The following is a 16,005-nucleotide window of genomic DNA, read 5'->3' as shown; positions in this document are numbered from 1 at the left end:
TATTAAAATAAGTAAATTTAATAAAAAAAAAAAAAGATGGCTCCTTCTATATGGGTCCCCCACGTAACTTTACTGTTACCAACGCAAGAAACCATTCAGGATGCTGTATCAGACTTGCTGTCTAAAGCTTCCCTTTATGGGTCTTAGGAATAATACCAAGAAAATTAGAATGGTTCACTAGGAAGTGGAAAGATAAGACAGATGGCAAATCTATTTGCCCCAACACAATGGAAGTTGTGAGGCTTTTTTTTTTTGTTTTTTGGGTTTTTTTTTTTTGAAAGACAGAAAGAGTGAGAGCACAAGTGTGCAAGCAGGGAAGAAGCAAAGGGGAAAGGAGAGACAATCATAAGCAAGCTCCACACCTAGTGAGATCATGACCTGAGTCGAAATCAAGAGTTGAACACTTAACCGACTTAGCCACTCAGCTGCCCCAAGATTATGGCTTTATTGACACTTAAAAGCTACAGTGGTATTAATAAACTTGAAGGTCTTCTTTAGACCCTCAAATCATAATTCAATACTTCTTTCAATATTTGACACTGTCCTGCAACTACAAACCCTGAGATGGTAAAAATATTAAATTCTACATATCAACTATGAAACTCCTTTAGTCCTAATGATTTAATATGCCAAACAGGGAACCTGTTTTGACACGTATTTATGGTCTAGAATGACGAGTTAACTACTGAATTTAAATGAATAAACTCTCATGCCAATAAAATAGTAAAGGCAAGTTTCAATTATTAAGCTAATGGTTGCTAAACCAACTAAAAAGCCTAGAAAGGTGGAAATTAATACGTATCAGTTAATTGTTTTGTGGAAGAAACCCTTGGAGTCCATCGTCTTCCAAAATAATAAAATTAGAAGTAAAATAAGAATACCATTTTCATGTATCCCACTGGCAAAAAATTTTAAATTCAGTATCAGGGATTGGACAAGGTATAAGGAAAATCGTGTTCTCCAACACTGTATTGAGAAGTATAAATTAATGCAACTTTTGTGACAATTTGGTAATACGAAAGTGAGAAACAGCATGACAGTTTAATGAGTCAACTAGGATTGGCTGTAATACCCACTTATTCAAACACTAATCTAGATGCAGCTGTGAAGGTACGGTAGCTACACTTAACCTGTACAATCAGTTATGAGGGTGGGCTTCATCCAATCAGTTTAAGATATATAAAAATAAAACAAGTTTTAAGTTTTCCTGAAGAAATTCTACCTTAAGATGACAGCATCAACTCCTACCTAAGTTTCTAGCCTACTATCCTGCCCTATATTTCAGACTTACCAGCCTCTACAAGTACATGAGCCAATTCTTTGAAATAAAGCCCACATACTATACCCGTAACTGGCACACAGTTTTTAACTTTTTAATTCCACTAGTAAGAACTTATTCTATGGATATACTTAGAAAAGTTATCCAAAACATATGTATAGGAGCAGTTCATGCAAAACTACTTTAACGTGCAAAAAATAGAAACGATTCAATGTTGTTTAAAAAATATGAGGCAGGGGGGTGCCTGGCTGGCTCAGTGGATGGACCATGCAACTCTTGATCTCAGGGTCATGAGCTCAAGTCCCATGTTGGGTGTAGAGATTATTTTTAAAAATTTTTTAAAAAAAGGTTAAAAAATATGAGGTAGATTACATATACTGACACAGGAGGATGCCTAAGATATATTATTTTAAAATCCAAGATACAGAATAACTCTGTTGCATTACAAAAGGGATATAGTTATACTTACTAATATTTATTAATATCGGTAATATGTGCCCAGATAAACCCATAATCTGATTTTTTAGAAGTTCAAAAAAACTGCTCACAAAATTACTGTGGGGAGAATGAATGGAAGTTGGAAATTGAGGGAGTTACACTTTTTACTTTTCATTTTACATAGTCTTGTATATTTTTTAAATATTTTATTGAGCGTATATTATTTGTATTTTTTTAAACAAAACCAACACGTTTAGACAGTATATGAACCTTTCTAATTTTCTAGTTTATATTCCTCACAATTTTTGTTGGTTTTTTTGGTTTTTATTGAGAGAGAGAGAGAGACAGAGAGACAGAGACAGAGACAGAGACAGAGACAGAGACAGAGAAAGCACAGGGGAGGGGCAGAGAGAGAGGGAGAGAGAGAATCTGAAGCAGGTTCTGCACTGACAAGCAGCAATCCCGACTGGGGCTCGAACTCAGGAACCGTGAGATCATGACCTGAGCTGAAGTCAGTCACTTAACTGACTGAGCCACCCAGGCACAGCTCTTCAGAAATTTTTAAACTTCATTTTAATAATTCAGGAACATGATGTTCAACATGACCAAATATTATATTTACTACTATCAAAAATTATAGTCAATATCATACAAACACAGGAAAGTGAAAGGCCGCATAAAAAAAAGGACTACATAATTATATACTTGGTATGATCCTAACTATGCAAAAGAAGATAATGAAAAAACAACTGATTTTTTTTTCATAAAATATGGATCAGAAATGGGTTTTTCTCCCTACTCAAACTTTCAATACTGTGATATATCTTTGTAGTAAAACTAAATTATTTCACATTCATGTCCCTTATAAAAGGAAATTCATACTCAGTATATTATTTTCTCATAGTACTTACTGACTTGCAAAAAAAATTTTTTTTCAATATATGAAATTTATTGTCAAATTGGTTTCCATACAACACCAAGTGCTCATCCCAAAAGGTGCCCTCTTCAATACCCATCACCCACCCTCCCCTCCCTCCCACCCTCCATCAACCCTCAGTTTGTTCTCAGTTTTTAAGAGTCTCTTATGCTTTGGTTCTCTCCCACTCTAACCCCCCCCTTTTTTTTTCCTTCCCCTCCCCCATGGGTTTCTGTTAAGTTTCTCAGGATCCACATAAGAATGAAAACATATGGTATCTGTCTTTCTCTGTATGGCTTATTTCACTTAGCATCACACTCTCCAGTTCCATCCATATTGCTACAAAGGGCCATGTTTCATTCTTTCTCATTGCCACGTAGTACTCCATTGTGTATATAAACCACAATTTCTTTATCCATTCATCAGTTGATGGACATTTAGGCTCTTTCCATAATTTGGCTATTGTTGAGAGTGCTGCTATAAACATTGGGGTACAAGTGCCCCTATGCATCAGCACTCCTGTATCCCTTGGGTAAATTCCTAGCAGTGCTATTGCTGGGTCATAGGGTAGATCTATTTTTAATTTTTTGAGGAACCTCCACACTGTTTTCCAGAGTTGATTTGCAAAAATTTACTAAAGAAAAACAGAAACGAAACGAAACGAAACGAAACGAAACGAAACGAAACGAAACGAAACGAAACGAAACGAAACGAAACGAAACGAAACTGCTATTGTGGAGCGCCTGAGTGGCTCAGTTGGTTAAGCATCTGACTTCAGCTTAGGTCACGATCTTGTGGTTTATGAGTTCAAGCCCTGCCTCTAGCGCTGTGCTGACAGCTCAGAGCCTGAGCCTGCTTCAGATTCTGTGTCTCCCTCTCTCTCTACCTGTTCTCCACTCATGCTCTGTCTCTCTCTCTCAAAAATAAATAAACATTAAAAAAACAAACAAACAAACAAACAAAAAACCTGTTATTGTGACTACCACTAGAGGGAGGGAGAGATTAGGACCAGGAAGTAAAATGGAGATATTCTGGGTTGCTGATATTTTCTTTACCATGGTTTGGGTTACACAGTATTTGTTCTACAAAAAAATTTACATTTCATAGATTTTTCTGTGTGTTTATTATATCTCACGATTTTTAAAAGGATGATAAAAATTTATTTCCAGCCCATCTATTATATCAAAGAGCAAAATAACTCCTCAGAAGACAAAATATTTCTCAAGTGAGATATCTAGCCTCTGATTCCTTAAGTATAGGTCTTCTATTACCTCCCTATCTTTGTCACCCCAAAAAAAAAAATCCTTAAGCTTCTCTGTTCCCTCACCTGCAAACAAGCAATTAACTCCTTCGTATTTATTTTCCGAAATGCCCAATCTGCCCTTTATTTTCATCTCCAAGGCCACTGTCCTTATTTGAGTAGCAGCAACTCTTGTCTGAACTAACAGTCCTCCTAGGTTAAGTTTTTCTCCAACATTTTTTAATGTGATACTCAGACAAAAATATATTTATCATCTAATTCAGTACCATACTTTCATATGAAAAAAGCTTCACCTTATTATTTGCAAGACTCTCTGATCTATCCTATTGCATCCTATTTTAACTCATCTTTTTAAACTGTAGTAGTTTCAACCCACTCTGCTGACGTAGCATTCTATTCATGTGGGGTAACCACTAGTTTCAAAACCAATGTCCTAAGTGGATCACTTATTCCCCAATTCAAAACATCTCATTCAACTACAGTTGCCTTCAATATAGCCTGCTACTGCTTTTAAAAAATACATGCTATAACTCACCTCCTTAAAAACATTCAATGGCTTCCATTATGTCCTAGATAATAAAATATCACCTCCTTAATGAAGCACAAAACCTTCATATCTAACAACTCCCTTTCTCAAAAATCAGTCCTACTTTTCTTGTTCACACTCCATTTGGCCCAAAATATTCAGTCTAGCTTTGTTCTTTCCCCCTTATAGTCTAGCTTTGTGAAAGTAGTTTTTTTCATTGCCCAGAAATGCTTCCCCATTCCATCTGACCATATATTTCCTTCAAAGCTCAGTTCAGGTATTCCCTCCTCTAGAAAGTGTTCCCTTCTACATTTTCCCATGCCTACCTTTTGTTACAGTTAGTTGTACAAAAGGATGCTGCTTAAAGTTAATATCATGCTAGGGCTGGGCGGGGGGGGGGGGGGGGGGGGGGGGGGTGCTGAATCAGTTAAACGTCTGACCCTTGATTTCAGCTCCAGTCATGATCACACAATACATGAGTTCGAACCCCACATTGTGCTGACAGTGTGGAGCCTGCTTGGGAGTCTCTCTCTCCCCCTCCCCCGCTCTCTCTCACAATAAACAAACTTGAAAAATATTGAAAAAAAAAAGTTATAAAATAGCATCGTGCCTGTTACAAAAAATATATGTCAGAATTACTGAATTTCAGGGGCACCTGGGTGGCTCAGTCGGTTAGGTGTCCGACTTCAGCTCAGTTTATGATCTCATGGTCCATGGGTTCATGCCCCGCATCAGGCTCTGTGCTGACCGCTCAGAGCCTGGATGCAGCCTGTTTCAGATTCTGTGTCTCCCTCTCTCTCTGACCCTCCCCCGTTCATGCTCTCTCTCTGTCTCAAAAATAAATAAAAACATTTTTAAAAAATTAAAAAAAAAAAAAAAAGAATTACTGAATTTTAGGAGCTTACAATTCAGATGAATTATTCCACTTACAAATGGGGGAGGGTGCTGGGGGAGATGGGAGGGGAAAAGTTGGAAGCACGTAGTACTAAAATATACCATGCAGAACTTTATGCATTTCATTTCTTAGGATATTCTATTAGTAGTAAAGTAGTAAAAACTGGTGCTAGTAGTAAAATTACTATTAGTAATAAAGTAGTATTTTTTTTTCTAGAAAATAAGACATAACAGTTTTACAATTTGTTTAATGGCAACTGGTAATCATCACATTGGCAATGGTTATCTTCAAAAGTTGTTACACTAGCTTTGCTGTCATTTCTCAAGGATGTTCAGATACCTAGAGTCATAGACATTTTCCACGGATGCATCATGTAAGTCAGAGTTGGTTTATCACCAGCATTGATAAAACCAGACCTAGGGAAAGAGATAAGTCTGGGGACACATGCATGGTCTTAATATAGCGAATGTTTAGCCTGCCCTGATTATTCAAAATCAATAAAGTAGTATTAAGTGGTAAATTCTACTATTTTCTACCCGTCTGCTGCTTTCCAAGGTAGATAAAAATCCTGTTTCTGAGATTTAAAAACTTGCCAAAGGTTACAAATAGCTGGTATCAGGATTCAAAAACCATCCTCTTTCTACCACATTATGCTGAAGCCCCCGAAAACAGGTCAAGTTACTTGTTTAGTCCAAATCAGACAGCTGTTAATACCTGAAAATGAACTAGCGTATTAGGCTTCTGACTTTTTAATCCCATCTTAATAAAAGACATGGGAGCCTATCAAACATTCATCTTTGGGAAGCCTAGCTGGCTCAGGGTCTCTTGCTCTCAGAGTCATGAGTTCAAGCCCTACGTTGGGTGGAGATTACTTTAAAAAAAACAAAAAAAATTAAGGGCTCCTGGGCGGCTCAGTCAGTTAGGCATCCAACTTTGGCTCAGGTCATAATCTCACGGGTCATGGGATGGAGCTCTGCGTCGGGCTCTGTACTGAAACCTCAGAGCCTGGAACCTGCTTCACATTCTGTGTCTCCCTCTCTCTGGCCCTCCCCTGTTCACACTCTGTATCTCTCTCAAAAATAAACATTAAAACAAAATTTTTTTAAAATTACACATCTTTGATAGGAGCCTATCAAACATCATACATCTCTCTTAGCCACAGTCAACAGAGTCTCAGGGCCTACCACCCATCAAATACTTTATTATAAAACACTGAAAACAGAAAGAGGAGGAATAGAAAATGGAAAATTGGACCCAACCATTTATATTAAAAGTTATGCTGAGGGGCACATGGGTGGCCCAGTTGGTTAAGCTTGGACTCTTGATTTTGGCTCAGGTCATGACCTCACCTTTGGTGGATTCAGGGGATCATGTTCTGCACTGACAGTGGGGAGCTCGCTTGGAATTCTCTCTCTCCCTCTTTCTCTGCCCCTCTCCCTCAACCCACATGCACATGCACTCTTTCTGTCAAAAAAGTTAAAAAAAATTTTTTTTTTAAGTTACGTCGAGGGGCGCCTGGGTGGCTCAGTCGGTTGAGCATCCAACTTCGCCTCAGGTCCTGATCTCACGGTTTGTGAGTTCGAGCCTCATATCGGGATCTGTGCTGACAGCTCAGAGCCTGGAGCCTGCTTCGGATTCTGTGTCTCCTATCTCTGCCCCTCCCCCACTTGTGCTCTGACTCTGCCTCTCAAAAATAAGATAAATGTAAAAAAAAATTTTTTTATTAAAAAAAACTTATGTTGAAAAAACTGTGAACCCTTATTATTTAGCTACACGACTTAAAGTTCCTATAAATATCATATCCTCCTGGCATACTTAATACATTACTTGAATCTACCTAAGACTTTTCAGAAACTTCTCAAAGTAAGGAAAAAACTCATCTTTCTAAAAACAGAAAAGAGGGTACCTGGGTGGCTTAGTTGGTTAGACGTCTGACTCTCAATTTTAGATCAGGTCATGATCTCAAGATTCGTGGGTTTGAGCCATGGGTCGTCAGGCTCTGCATTGGCAGCACAGAGCCTGCTTGGGATTCTTTCTCTACCCCATCCTGGCTCACACTTGCTCTCAATACAAACTATCTCTCCTTCTCTCAAAATAAATGCATACAATAAAAAATAAAAAAATAAAAAAATAAAAAGCCCAGGTGGCTCAGTCGGTTGAGCGCTGAACTCTTAATTTCGCTGAACTCTTAATTTCGGCTTGGGTCATGATCTCACACTTCCGTTCCAGCCTACTATGGGACTCTTGTGCTGATAGCGTAGAGCCTGCTTGGGATTCTCTCTCTGCCCCTCCCCTGCTTGCACATGCAAGCTCTTGGGGGTACGTTCTCAAAATAAATAAACTTAAAAAAAAAAAAAGAAATACCTGAAACTAACGTAACATTGTGTGTCAACTATACCTTAAAAAAAAGGGGTGGGGGAGAATTAAGTTAGAACAGTAAAGACACAGCTTACTAGAACTCTCTCTCTCTCTCTCTCTATATATATATGTTTTACTTCTTCATTTAAAAAATTAAATATCAAATATTGATATTAAAATAAGAAGGCTTATAGATTTTTAATAGACTATTTTAGTAACCATTTCCAACATGGCTAGATAAAAAGAAAGGGGATATGGAAACTGCTATGTAGCTACAAACCAAACACAGCACTGGTTTCCAAGACAGTCTGTGTATGCTTAAAAAAAAGGGGGGATTTCAAAACTATGCATCCAATAACATGGAAAAACTTGTAGTACAAAAGGGAAAAAACCGTATGCTTTTTAAATGTTCTTCTGTAATCTCCGCATATTAATATGAATGTTCATTCTAAAAACACTACATTATGACTTTATTTATCTTCCCCATCTGACTAGGAATTTCAGTAAAATATTATGAAATAAGAAGCACTGACTGGTATTATTGTTTCAAATGTACTCTATCTACTCTAGGGCAGTACAGTACACTCCAAAAAGCTCACCACCCCTTTTATACTTTGTTCTTTCAATTTTGTATGAATAGGAAAACCAAAAACTTAACTTGTTAAAATCCCATCTAAAATGAGATACAGCATTCCATGTGTCTCTTAAGTTCTGAGCAAAGACTGGGCCCTATATCATTTTGACTGCGTCTAAGTCTTTTTTGCTGGCTTCTGGATTTTCCAATATATTCTGAACAGTTCAGCTGACATGAGTAATCGTCAAGTAAAGTGTTAGTAGACTTAGCCTGTAAGGTATGTTTAAAGCATATTTTCATTACATAAAAATTTTAGAAAAAAATGGGCTACATACCAGTATTAATCTGTTGACCATATGATACATACTTCCCTTCTGAAATGTGAATGATTATCTTTATACTTCAAAGGAAATAAAAGCAAATCTCAAAAGAAATATTCCCATTGAGATTTACTAAAGAAATCCTAAAGCATCATAAAGAAGAGTTTAGAGGGGCATCTAGCTAGCTCAGTTGGTAGAGCATGACACTCTTGATCTCAGGGTTCTGAGTTCGCCTCACAATGGGTGTAGAAATTACTTTAAAATAAAATCTTAAAAAAAATTTTTAAAAAGTAAAGAAGAGTTTAGAATGACGGAATTTGGGAGTCAGATTTTCCCAGGTTCAGAAACCACCAATAAATAACCACCAAGTCAGACTTTCTAATCAAAAGAGTTGTTTGCTCATGGAATGATTATATTTCTAATAATCATCCTTACAGCAAAGTAAGTGGTAGTTTTTACTTTTTTTTTTTAATTTTTTTTAACATTTATTCAGTTTTGAGAGACAGAAACAGAGTATGAACAGGGGAGGAGAAGAGAGAGAGGGAGACACAGAATCTGAAGCAGGCTCCAGGCTACGAGCTGTCAGCACAGAGCCCGATGCGGGGCTCAAACTCACAAACCAAGAGATCATGATCTGAGCCGAAGTGGTTCACTTAACCGACTGAGCCACCCAGGCACCCCTGGTAGTATTTATCTTCACTGACAAGTATATTAGAAATTTGGATTATGAGTGCAAAGGTCTTAAAGTCAAAAGTTGCTATGTAGATAAAAGGCAAGAGTCAATCCCAAGTACTTTCCAATAACCAGAAAGTTCCCATTTTGTCCCTTTTTTACCTATACCCTGGCTTTATCTCACTAATTCCACCTAAAAAAAAAAGAAAAAAAAAAGTACCTAATAGTGTTGTTTGTAGGATTAAGTGATAAAATATATAGATCACCTAATTCACAATCTGGAACACTGGTACCACAGGATAGCTATTTTTACTGTTCTACAGACAAATACACCAACAGAAACACGAGTCTCAAGCTTAAAACTTTAAACTCTCTACTTAAAAAATAGCATAGTTTGCCAGCACCAAAGTTTCCCAGGAAGCAGCACTGTCTTTAATTAGTATGCTTAGTTTATAATTGACTTTCAGAGTATAAATCATTTTAATAAATATAAAAGTTTTCTGTAATAAACTACAAATAAGTTAATAAAATAAGGAGTTCTGAGTTTCAATTGGAAGGTTCAATTTTGGAAGTTTGAACTAATTTAACTTTTTTAATTAAAGGAAATATAGCATACTGATTTTTTTTAATTACACATGAAAATCATTTTGATGTCACTATGTCCTGTTTAGTTGGCTAACGCTCCCTTAAAATTTCAAAATTCCGAACAATTTTTTTCCTAAAACACATGAGTCCTTTTAATCTGCTCAAAACTCTTCTAGTCAACAAGAACTGAAACTAACACTCCTGAAAGCCCAAGTGTCAGGAACTGTTCCGGGGCCCTAGAGCACTGTTTATGTTTTATTCATCTTTGTATAGGTGACTACTTTAGCAAAGAATCTGAAATACTGTGAAGTCAATAACACTAATGAATAAATTAGTCAACAAAACAAACCAGATGATTTGGCTACCTCTTAAACAGATCTGAAACAAATTCCAAATACCTCAGCTTTCATGTGTGTATGCAAGGAAAATGGAGGTCACAGATCCCGAAACTCTAAAAGTTAAATTAATATTCAAAATGTCACGTATACTAAATCATACCTTATTAGAAATAAGTTATTAGAAAACGCCTAGATCTCTAAAGATTTTTCTCCCAATTTTTGTCTATCAATATGACACACTGATCGACCTAACATCAGACATTGCTAGTTTTACTAAGACGAATAAAAAAATTCAGAAACACCGATTCAAATAAAATATGTGTAGAGCTACCTAAGAACTCAATCGAGTAATGCCTGACCATGGTTATTACTTTGAAATCGAATACTCTCGCCATTCCGAAGGTTCGAGACGATAATGCAGGGTGAGACCTCCAGGGCAGTTATCCGCCAGGAGGGGTGGCAGGCAAAGTGGGGGGAGGGAGGGGAAGGGGGTGGGGGAAGGGGGAGGGGATGGGGGTACGGGCGGGGGGAAGGGGGTGGGGGGAAGGGGGTGGGGGTACGGGCAGGGGGAAGGGGGTGGGGGGAAGGGGGTGGGGGGAAGGGGTGGGGGCGGGGGGAAGGGGGTGGGGGTACGGGCGGGGGGAAGGGGGTGGGGGAAGGGGGGAAGAGGGTGGGGGAAGGGGGGAAGAGGGTGGGGGAAGAGGGTGGGGGAAGGGGGTGGGGGGAGGGGTGGGAAGGGGAAGGAAAAGACCAGATGAATTAATTAAAGCATTATCCGAGTAAGGAGAGAAGGTAACTAGAGACGACTGAAGAGGACCCCCTAGCAAGGGGAATGGAAAAGGTTCCTTTTGCAGTTAGAAAGGCCAGGGGAGTGGGAGGAGGGGCAACTATCAACAGGGATTTTCCCGGTGTGAATGGGTGCGTCACTTACGTAGCTGCTTCCAGAAAGAAAATCTGCCCTAAGGACAACCTCGCTAAGCAATTGTGAAGGAAGGGGGAGTGACCTTCCTAGGTTTGATGGAGGAAACACAGGGTCACTTCCCAGAGGACTGAGGAAAAAGACGTTCCCGTTGGTTCTCTCGGGTCGGCAGAGAACTAAAGGGATTGTGAGAACCCCCGGGGCCGAGTCTGGGCTGTGAGAGACCCCGTACTGAGATGTGGGCGTTACCTGCAGGGTCACCTCTTGAGGGTCCCAATGCGGCCGCAGGTGTTGCAGGAGGCTGAGGGCCCCCTCCCGGCAACGCTGCTCCTCCTGATCCTGAACCGTGACGTCCAACTTGGGCACCTCCGGGGAGCCGGGCGGAACGTGGATGTAATTGGCCATGGCCCAGGCGACGGCAGAGACTACCACCACGACGACGGCGACGGCGACCACGAGAACGGCGGGCGCCGACAGGCTGGTGGATCCTTCCGTCCCGGGGCGCCCTCGCGGGAGGGCTAGGGGCGCTCAGACTGACGGGCGAGCGGTAGGAAAACGGCTGGACACGACACTCTCACCAACCCAGGTCTGAACAGCAGCTGAACTGAGCCGGAGATGTCCACGGGAAAAATTCCGCTCGTCTGCACTCCACCGCCGGCGGCCGCGAAGCATGCCGGGACTGGCCTGACGCTAGCGTCACGCGCAGGGCGGGGCCTCCGCCTGCGTCAGTTGGCTGAAGACGACTTTCTAGCCCCAAGCACAATGGGCGACTGCAGCTAGCTCGGTACCTAGGTCGTCTAAAGCTCGTCCCGCTTGCTTTTAATCTGAAAACGCAGGCTCCTCTTCCGGAATGAGCCTGAGCTCTGCGAAGACTCGAAAGGCTGTGAAGCTTTAGATCACATGATCGGGGGCGTTTGGGGTCTGAATTTGAGTTGTGACTGAGTTTTTCTCGGAAGCGAGGAACGTGCCCTGAAGTAACCCCCAGATCAGCCTTTGAATTTGGCCGGAATCTGGGCATGGGAGATTAAGTGGCTCGCCTTGATCTCGAAGCCGCTCTGTACTGGCGACCACACAGTTGGGTGGGCAAACAGTATACAGAAGTCATGGTATTTGGGACAAACTTATTTGTGTAAAGACGACAACACTTAAAGATTTATTTTTGATGCCAGATGTTTAACCATACTGAGAATTATTCAGAGCCAGGAAAAACAGGTTATAGTCTAGGATGAAGATGGAAGGGAAGAAAAATGGTTTTGAGACTCAGCACTTACAGTGGCTCCACGCCTGTTTCAGGGTATTCCTGCATGGACCTTACAATAACTACCTTAAAACTTTTAGCTTCAAGTTTTATAGCAGCTATTTCCTCTGTTAAGATAATATTGGAAACTGGATAATCCACAATTTATTGGGACCTCCAAATCTTCATTATGATTGAGAAAAATGATCTGAGATATGATCTGTTAATCTATGTCTTCCCTGAAACATTTAGTACATGGTGAATATGTTTATTAGTGGTAAATCAGTAACTGGATTCAGCTTAATTAACATTCAAATGTTTACCTCCTTAACATGAGTTTACAATGATTGTTCAGAACGAACCTATTTAGCTTTGTAAATCACAAAATAAATAGCTCACTGTCAATAAGGGTAAATTCATAAAAAGAAGAAAAAGAAAATAGCACTGGGTGTTATATAGAAGTGATGAATCACTGGGTTCTGCTCCTGAAACCAACACTATGCTATATGTTAACTAACTTGAATTTAATAAAAACAAGAGGGGCGCCTGGGTGGCTCAGTTGGTTAGGCATCTGACTCTTGATTTCGCCTCAACAAGATCTCATGGTTTTATGAGTTGATGAGTTGGAGCCCTGCATCAGGTTCTGTGCTGGCTGCATGGAACCTGCTTGGGATTCTCTCTCCTTCCCTCTCTCTCTGCCCCTTCCTCACTCACGTCTCTGTCTCTCTCAAAAGTAAAATTTTTAAAATTTAAAAAATAAAAATAAACTGAAAAAAGAAAATACAGTATTATAATACAGCAAGGGAGTTGAATCCACATTTTCCAGATATTTTTTTAAATCATGTACTACAATAAACAATAGATTATACGTTCCAAATTGGGGAGAAATAATATACTAAAACACATATGTATAAAAGATCAGTAAAACCTGAGCCAGATGCTCCGCCTTTGGAGGTGACTCCACTGGGCCAGCACCGGTGCGAAATAAACAGTTTTCTGATTCCCCTAGTGCTTGTTGCTTGTGTCTTCCTGGACGCCAAGTATTTGCTGTAACAATACGTTCACATTTTAGATAGTATCTCTTTTATTTTTGTATAATTTGTATTATTTTATACTGATATAGCATATATAGTACATATAATATATACTATATAGATGAAATTTTAAAATGTTTTAAACTATACTTTGAATTGTAAAATAATTTACTAGCAAATTATAAAAAAATCATTTTGAGGGGCACCTGGCTGGCTCAGTTGGTGGAGCATGCAACTCTTGATCTCAGGGTTGTGAGTTTGAAGGTTGTGAAGAAATGTAATTTCTTCACTACATTGAGTGTAGAAATTACTTAAAAATAAATTCAAAGAAAATAATTATTTTGAGAACTTCACAAGTTTGTAATTTTTTTTAATGTTTACTTATTTTTGAGAGAGAGAGAAAGAGTCAACGTGAGCAGAGGAGGGACAAAGAGAAAGAGGGAGATACAGAATCTGAAGCAGGCTCCAGGCTCTGAGCTGTCAGCAGGGAGATGCATGCAGGGCTCAAACCCACAAGCCCTGAGATCATGACCTGAGCCAAAGTCCAAAGCTTAACTGACTGAGCCACCCAGGGGCCCCATAAGTTTGTAATTTTAAAGAAGAATCCTTTCACAAGAAAAAAAAAATATTATGTACCTAAGAATAAAATTAACAAAAGATGTGCAAGTCTTTTATGGATGAAATTATATCAATGGAGAAATCTTTTCATAAAAAAGAAAAGATACTTATAAAGATCTTTGTTTTGACTGAACTAATCAATAACTATAATGCAATTATAATTAAAATCTCAACAGGGTTTTTCACAGAACTTGTTTAAATGACGTTAAAATGTATGCCAAACTTTGTCCAAGAAAAGCAGCTATAATTTTTTTGTGGGGAAGGGAGGGCTGCAAAATAAGTTGAGAGAACTCCTCCTAGTAGGATTTATTATATAACAGTTTAGGAATGGGCAAATAGACCAGTAGAACCTAATACTGATTCCAGAAAAAGACATAAACATATATGATAACTTTGAATGTGACAAAGGTGGCTTTAAAAATTAGTGAAAAAAGGGGTGCCTGGGTGGCTCAGTCGATTGAGTGTCTGACTTCAGCTCAGGTCATGATCTCACAGCTTGTGAGTTTGAGCCCCACATCAGGCTCTGTGATAATCACTCAAAGCCTGGATCCTGCTTCGGATTCTGTGTCTCTCTCTCTACCCCTCCCCTGCTCATGCTCTGTCTCTCTCTTCTCAAAAGTAAATAAAAACATTAATTTTTTTTTTTAATTAGTGAAAAAAGGATGGGCTAGTTAATAAATGGTACTGGAACAATTGCCATTCATATGGGGAAAATTTTTGATCTCTCCTCATTATGTATAAAAATTAATTCTGGGAGATTAAAAACCTTAATATTAAAACCAAAACCCTAAAAATATATAAGAAATGTCAGTTCTTATCAACTTGATCTATACAGTGCAGTTCCAATGCAAATCCCAACAAGTTATTTTTGTGGCTTTTGACAAACTGATTCTAAAGTTTATATGGAGAGGAAAAGGACTCAGAATAACCAATTAAATACTGAAGAAGAACAACAACAAAGACAGGCACTACCCAACTTCAACACTTACTATAAAGCTACAGTGATCAAGACAGTGAAGTATTAGTAAAGAATAGACAAATCAATGGAACACAATAGATAGTGCAGAAATAGATTCACATGAATATAGTTAACTGTTGAAAAAGGAACATAAGGCAATTCAATGGAGAAAGGCTATTTTTTTCAATAAATGGTGCTGGAACGACTGGACATCCACATATAAGAAAACATGAATCTAGACACAGACTTTATATCTTTCACAAAATTAACTCAAAATGGGTTATTGACCTAAATGTAAAACAAAACTATGAAATTCTTAAGTGAAAACATAGGAGAAAATCTAGGTGACCTTGGGTTTGGCAATGACTTTTTAGATACAACACCAAAAGCACAATCCATGAAAGAAAAATTGGTGAGTCAGATCTCAGTAAAATTAAAAACTTCTGCTCTGGGAAAAACACAGTTAAGAGAATGCAAAGCCAAACCACATGACTAGGAGAAAATATTTGCAAGACACACACATATCTGATAAAAGACTTGTATCCAAAATATACAAAAGAACTCTTAAAACAATAAAGGAAAAAAAAATTTTTAATGGGCAGAGGATCAGAATCTCACCAAGAACACATACAGATAGCAAATAATTACAAAAACATGTTCACACCATGTGTCATTAGGGAACTGAAACTTAAAACAACAATGATACCACTACGCACCTATTAGAATGGCTAAAATCCAAACTGTTGACTACACCAAACTTTGCTGAAGATGTTGGGAAACAGGAACTCTCATTCATCACTAGTGGAATACAAAATGGTATAGTCACTTTGGAAGACAGTCTAGCAGATTCTCATAAAGCTAAACATAGTCTTACCATGCTATCTAGAAATCATGCTCTGATTATCCAAATGAATTCAAAACTTATAGCCACACAAAAACCTGTACTCAAATGTTTATAGCACCTTTATTCATAACTGCCAAAACTTGGAAGCTACCAAGATATCCTTCAACAGTTTAGATTTAAAAAACAAAAACAACAACGAAAAAGTGTTACATCTACATAATGGAATTTTATAC

At 38.7% G+C, this 16,005-nt stretch overlaps 1 protein-coding gene and 1 non-coding gene across 3 annotated transcripts in view; both read right to left on the bottom strand.

Moving 5' to 3' along the window:
* Nucleotides 1–11,753, bottom strand: part of ETNK1 (ethanolamine kinase 1) — a 66,816-nt gene extending 55,063 nt beyond the window's left edge. Inside the window, exon 1 of one of the 2 annotated variants that reach the window (XM_047865931.1) lies at nt 11,331–11,753. In XM_047865931.1, coding sequence (XP_047721887.1) covers nt 11,331–11,486 — 156 coding nt within the window. In that variant the 5' untranslated portion in view covers nt 11,487–11,753. Of the gene's footprint in view, nt 1–8,582; nt 8,619–11,330 lie in introns of those variants that run through there. The other variant, XM_047865932.1, reaches the window with a different exon arrangement.
* On the bottom strand, nt 5,703–5,833 carry LOC125171431 (small nucleolar RNA SNORA72). Its single transcript, XR_007154336.1, has one exon. It is a non-coding gene; the product is annotated as a small nucleolar RNA SNORA72 (small nucleolar RNA).
* Nucleotides 11,754–16,005: the final 4,252 nt, after the last annotated feature.

The sequence above is a fragment of the Prionailurus viverrinus genome, chromosome B4 (assembly GCF_022837055.1).
Source record: "Prionailurus viverrinus isolate Anna chromosome B4, UM_Priviv_1.0, whole genome shotgun sequence".
Lineage (NCBI taxonomy): Eukaryota > Metazoa > Chordata > Mammalia > Carnivora > Felidae > Prionailurus > Prionailurus viverrinus.
Note: the sequence above shows the minus strand (reverse complement) of the source record. Positions and strands in the feature narration are given on the sequence as shown.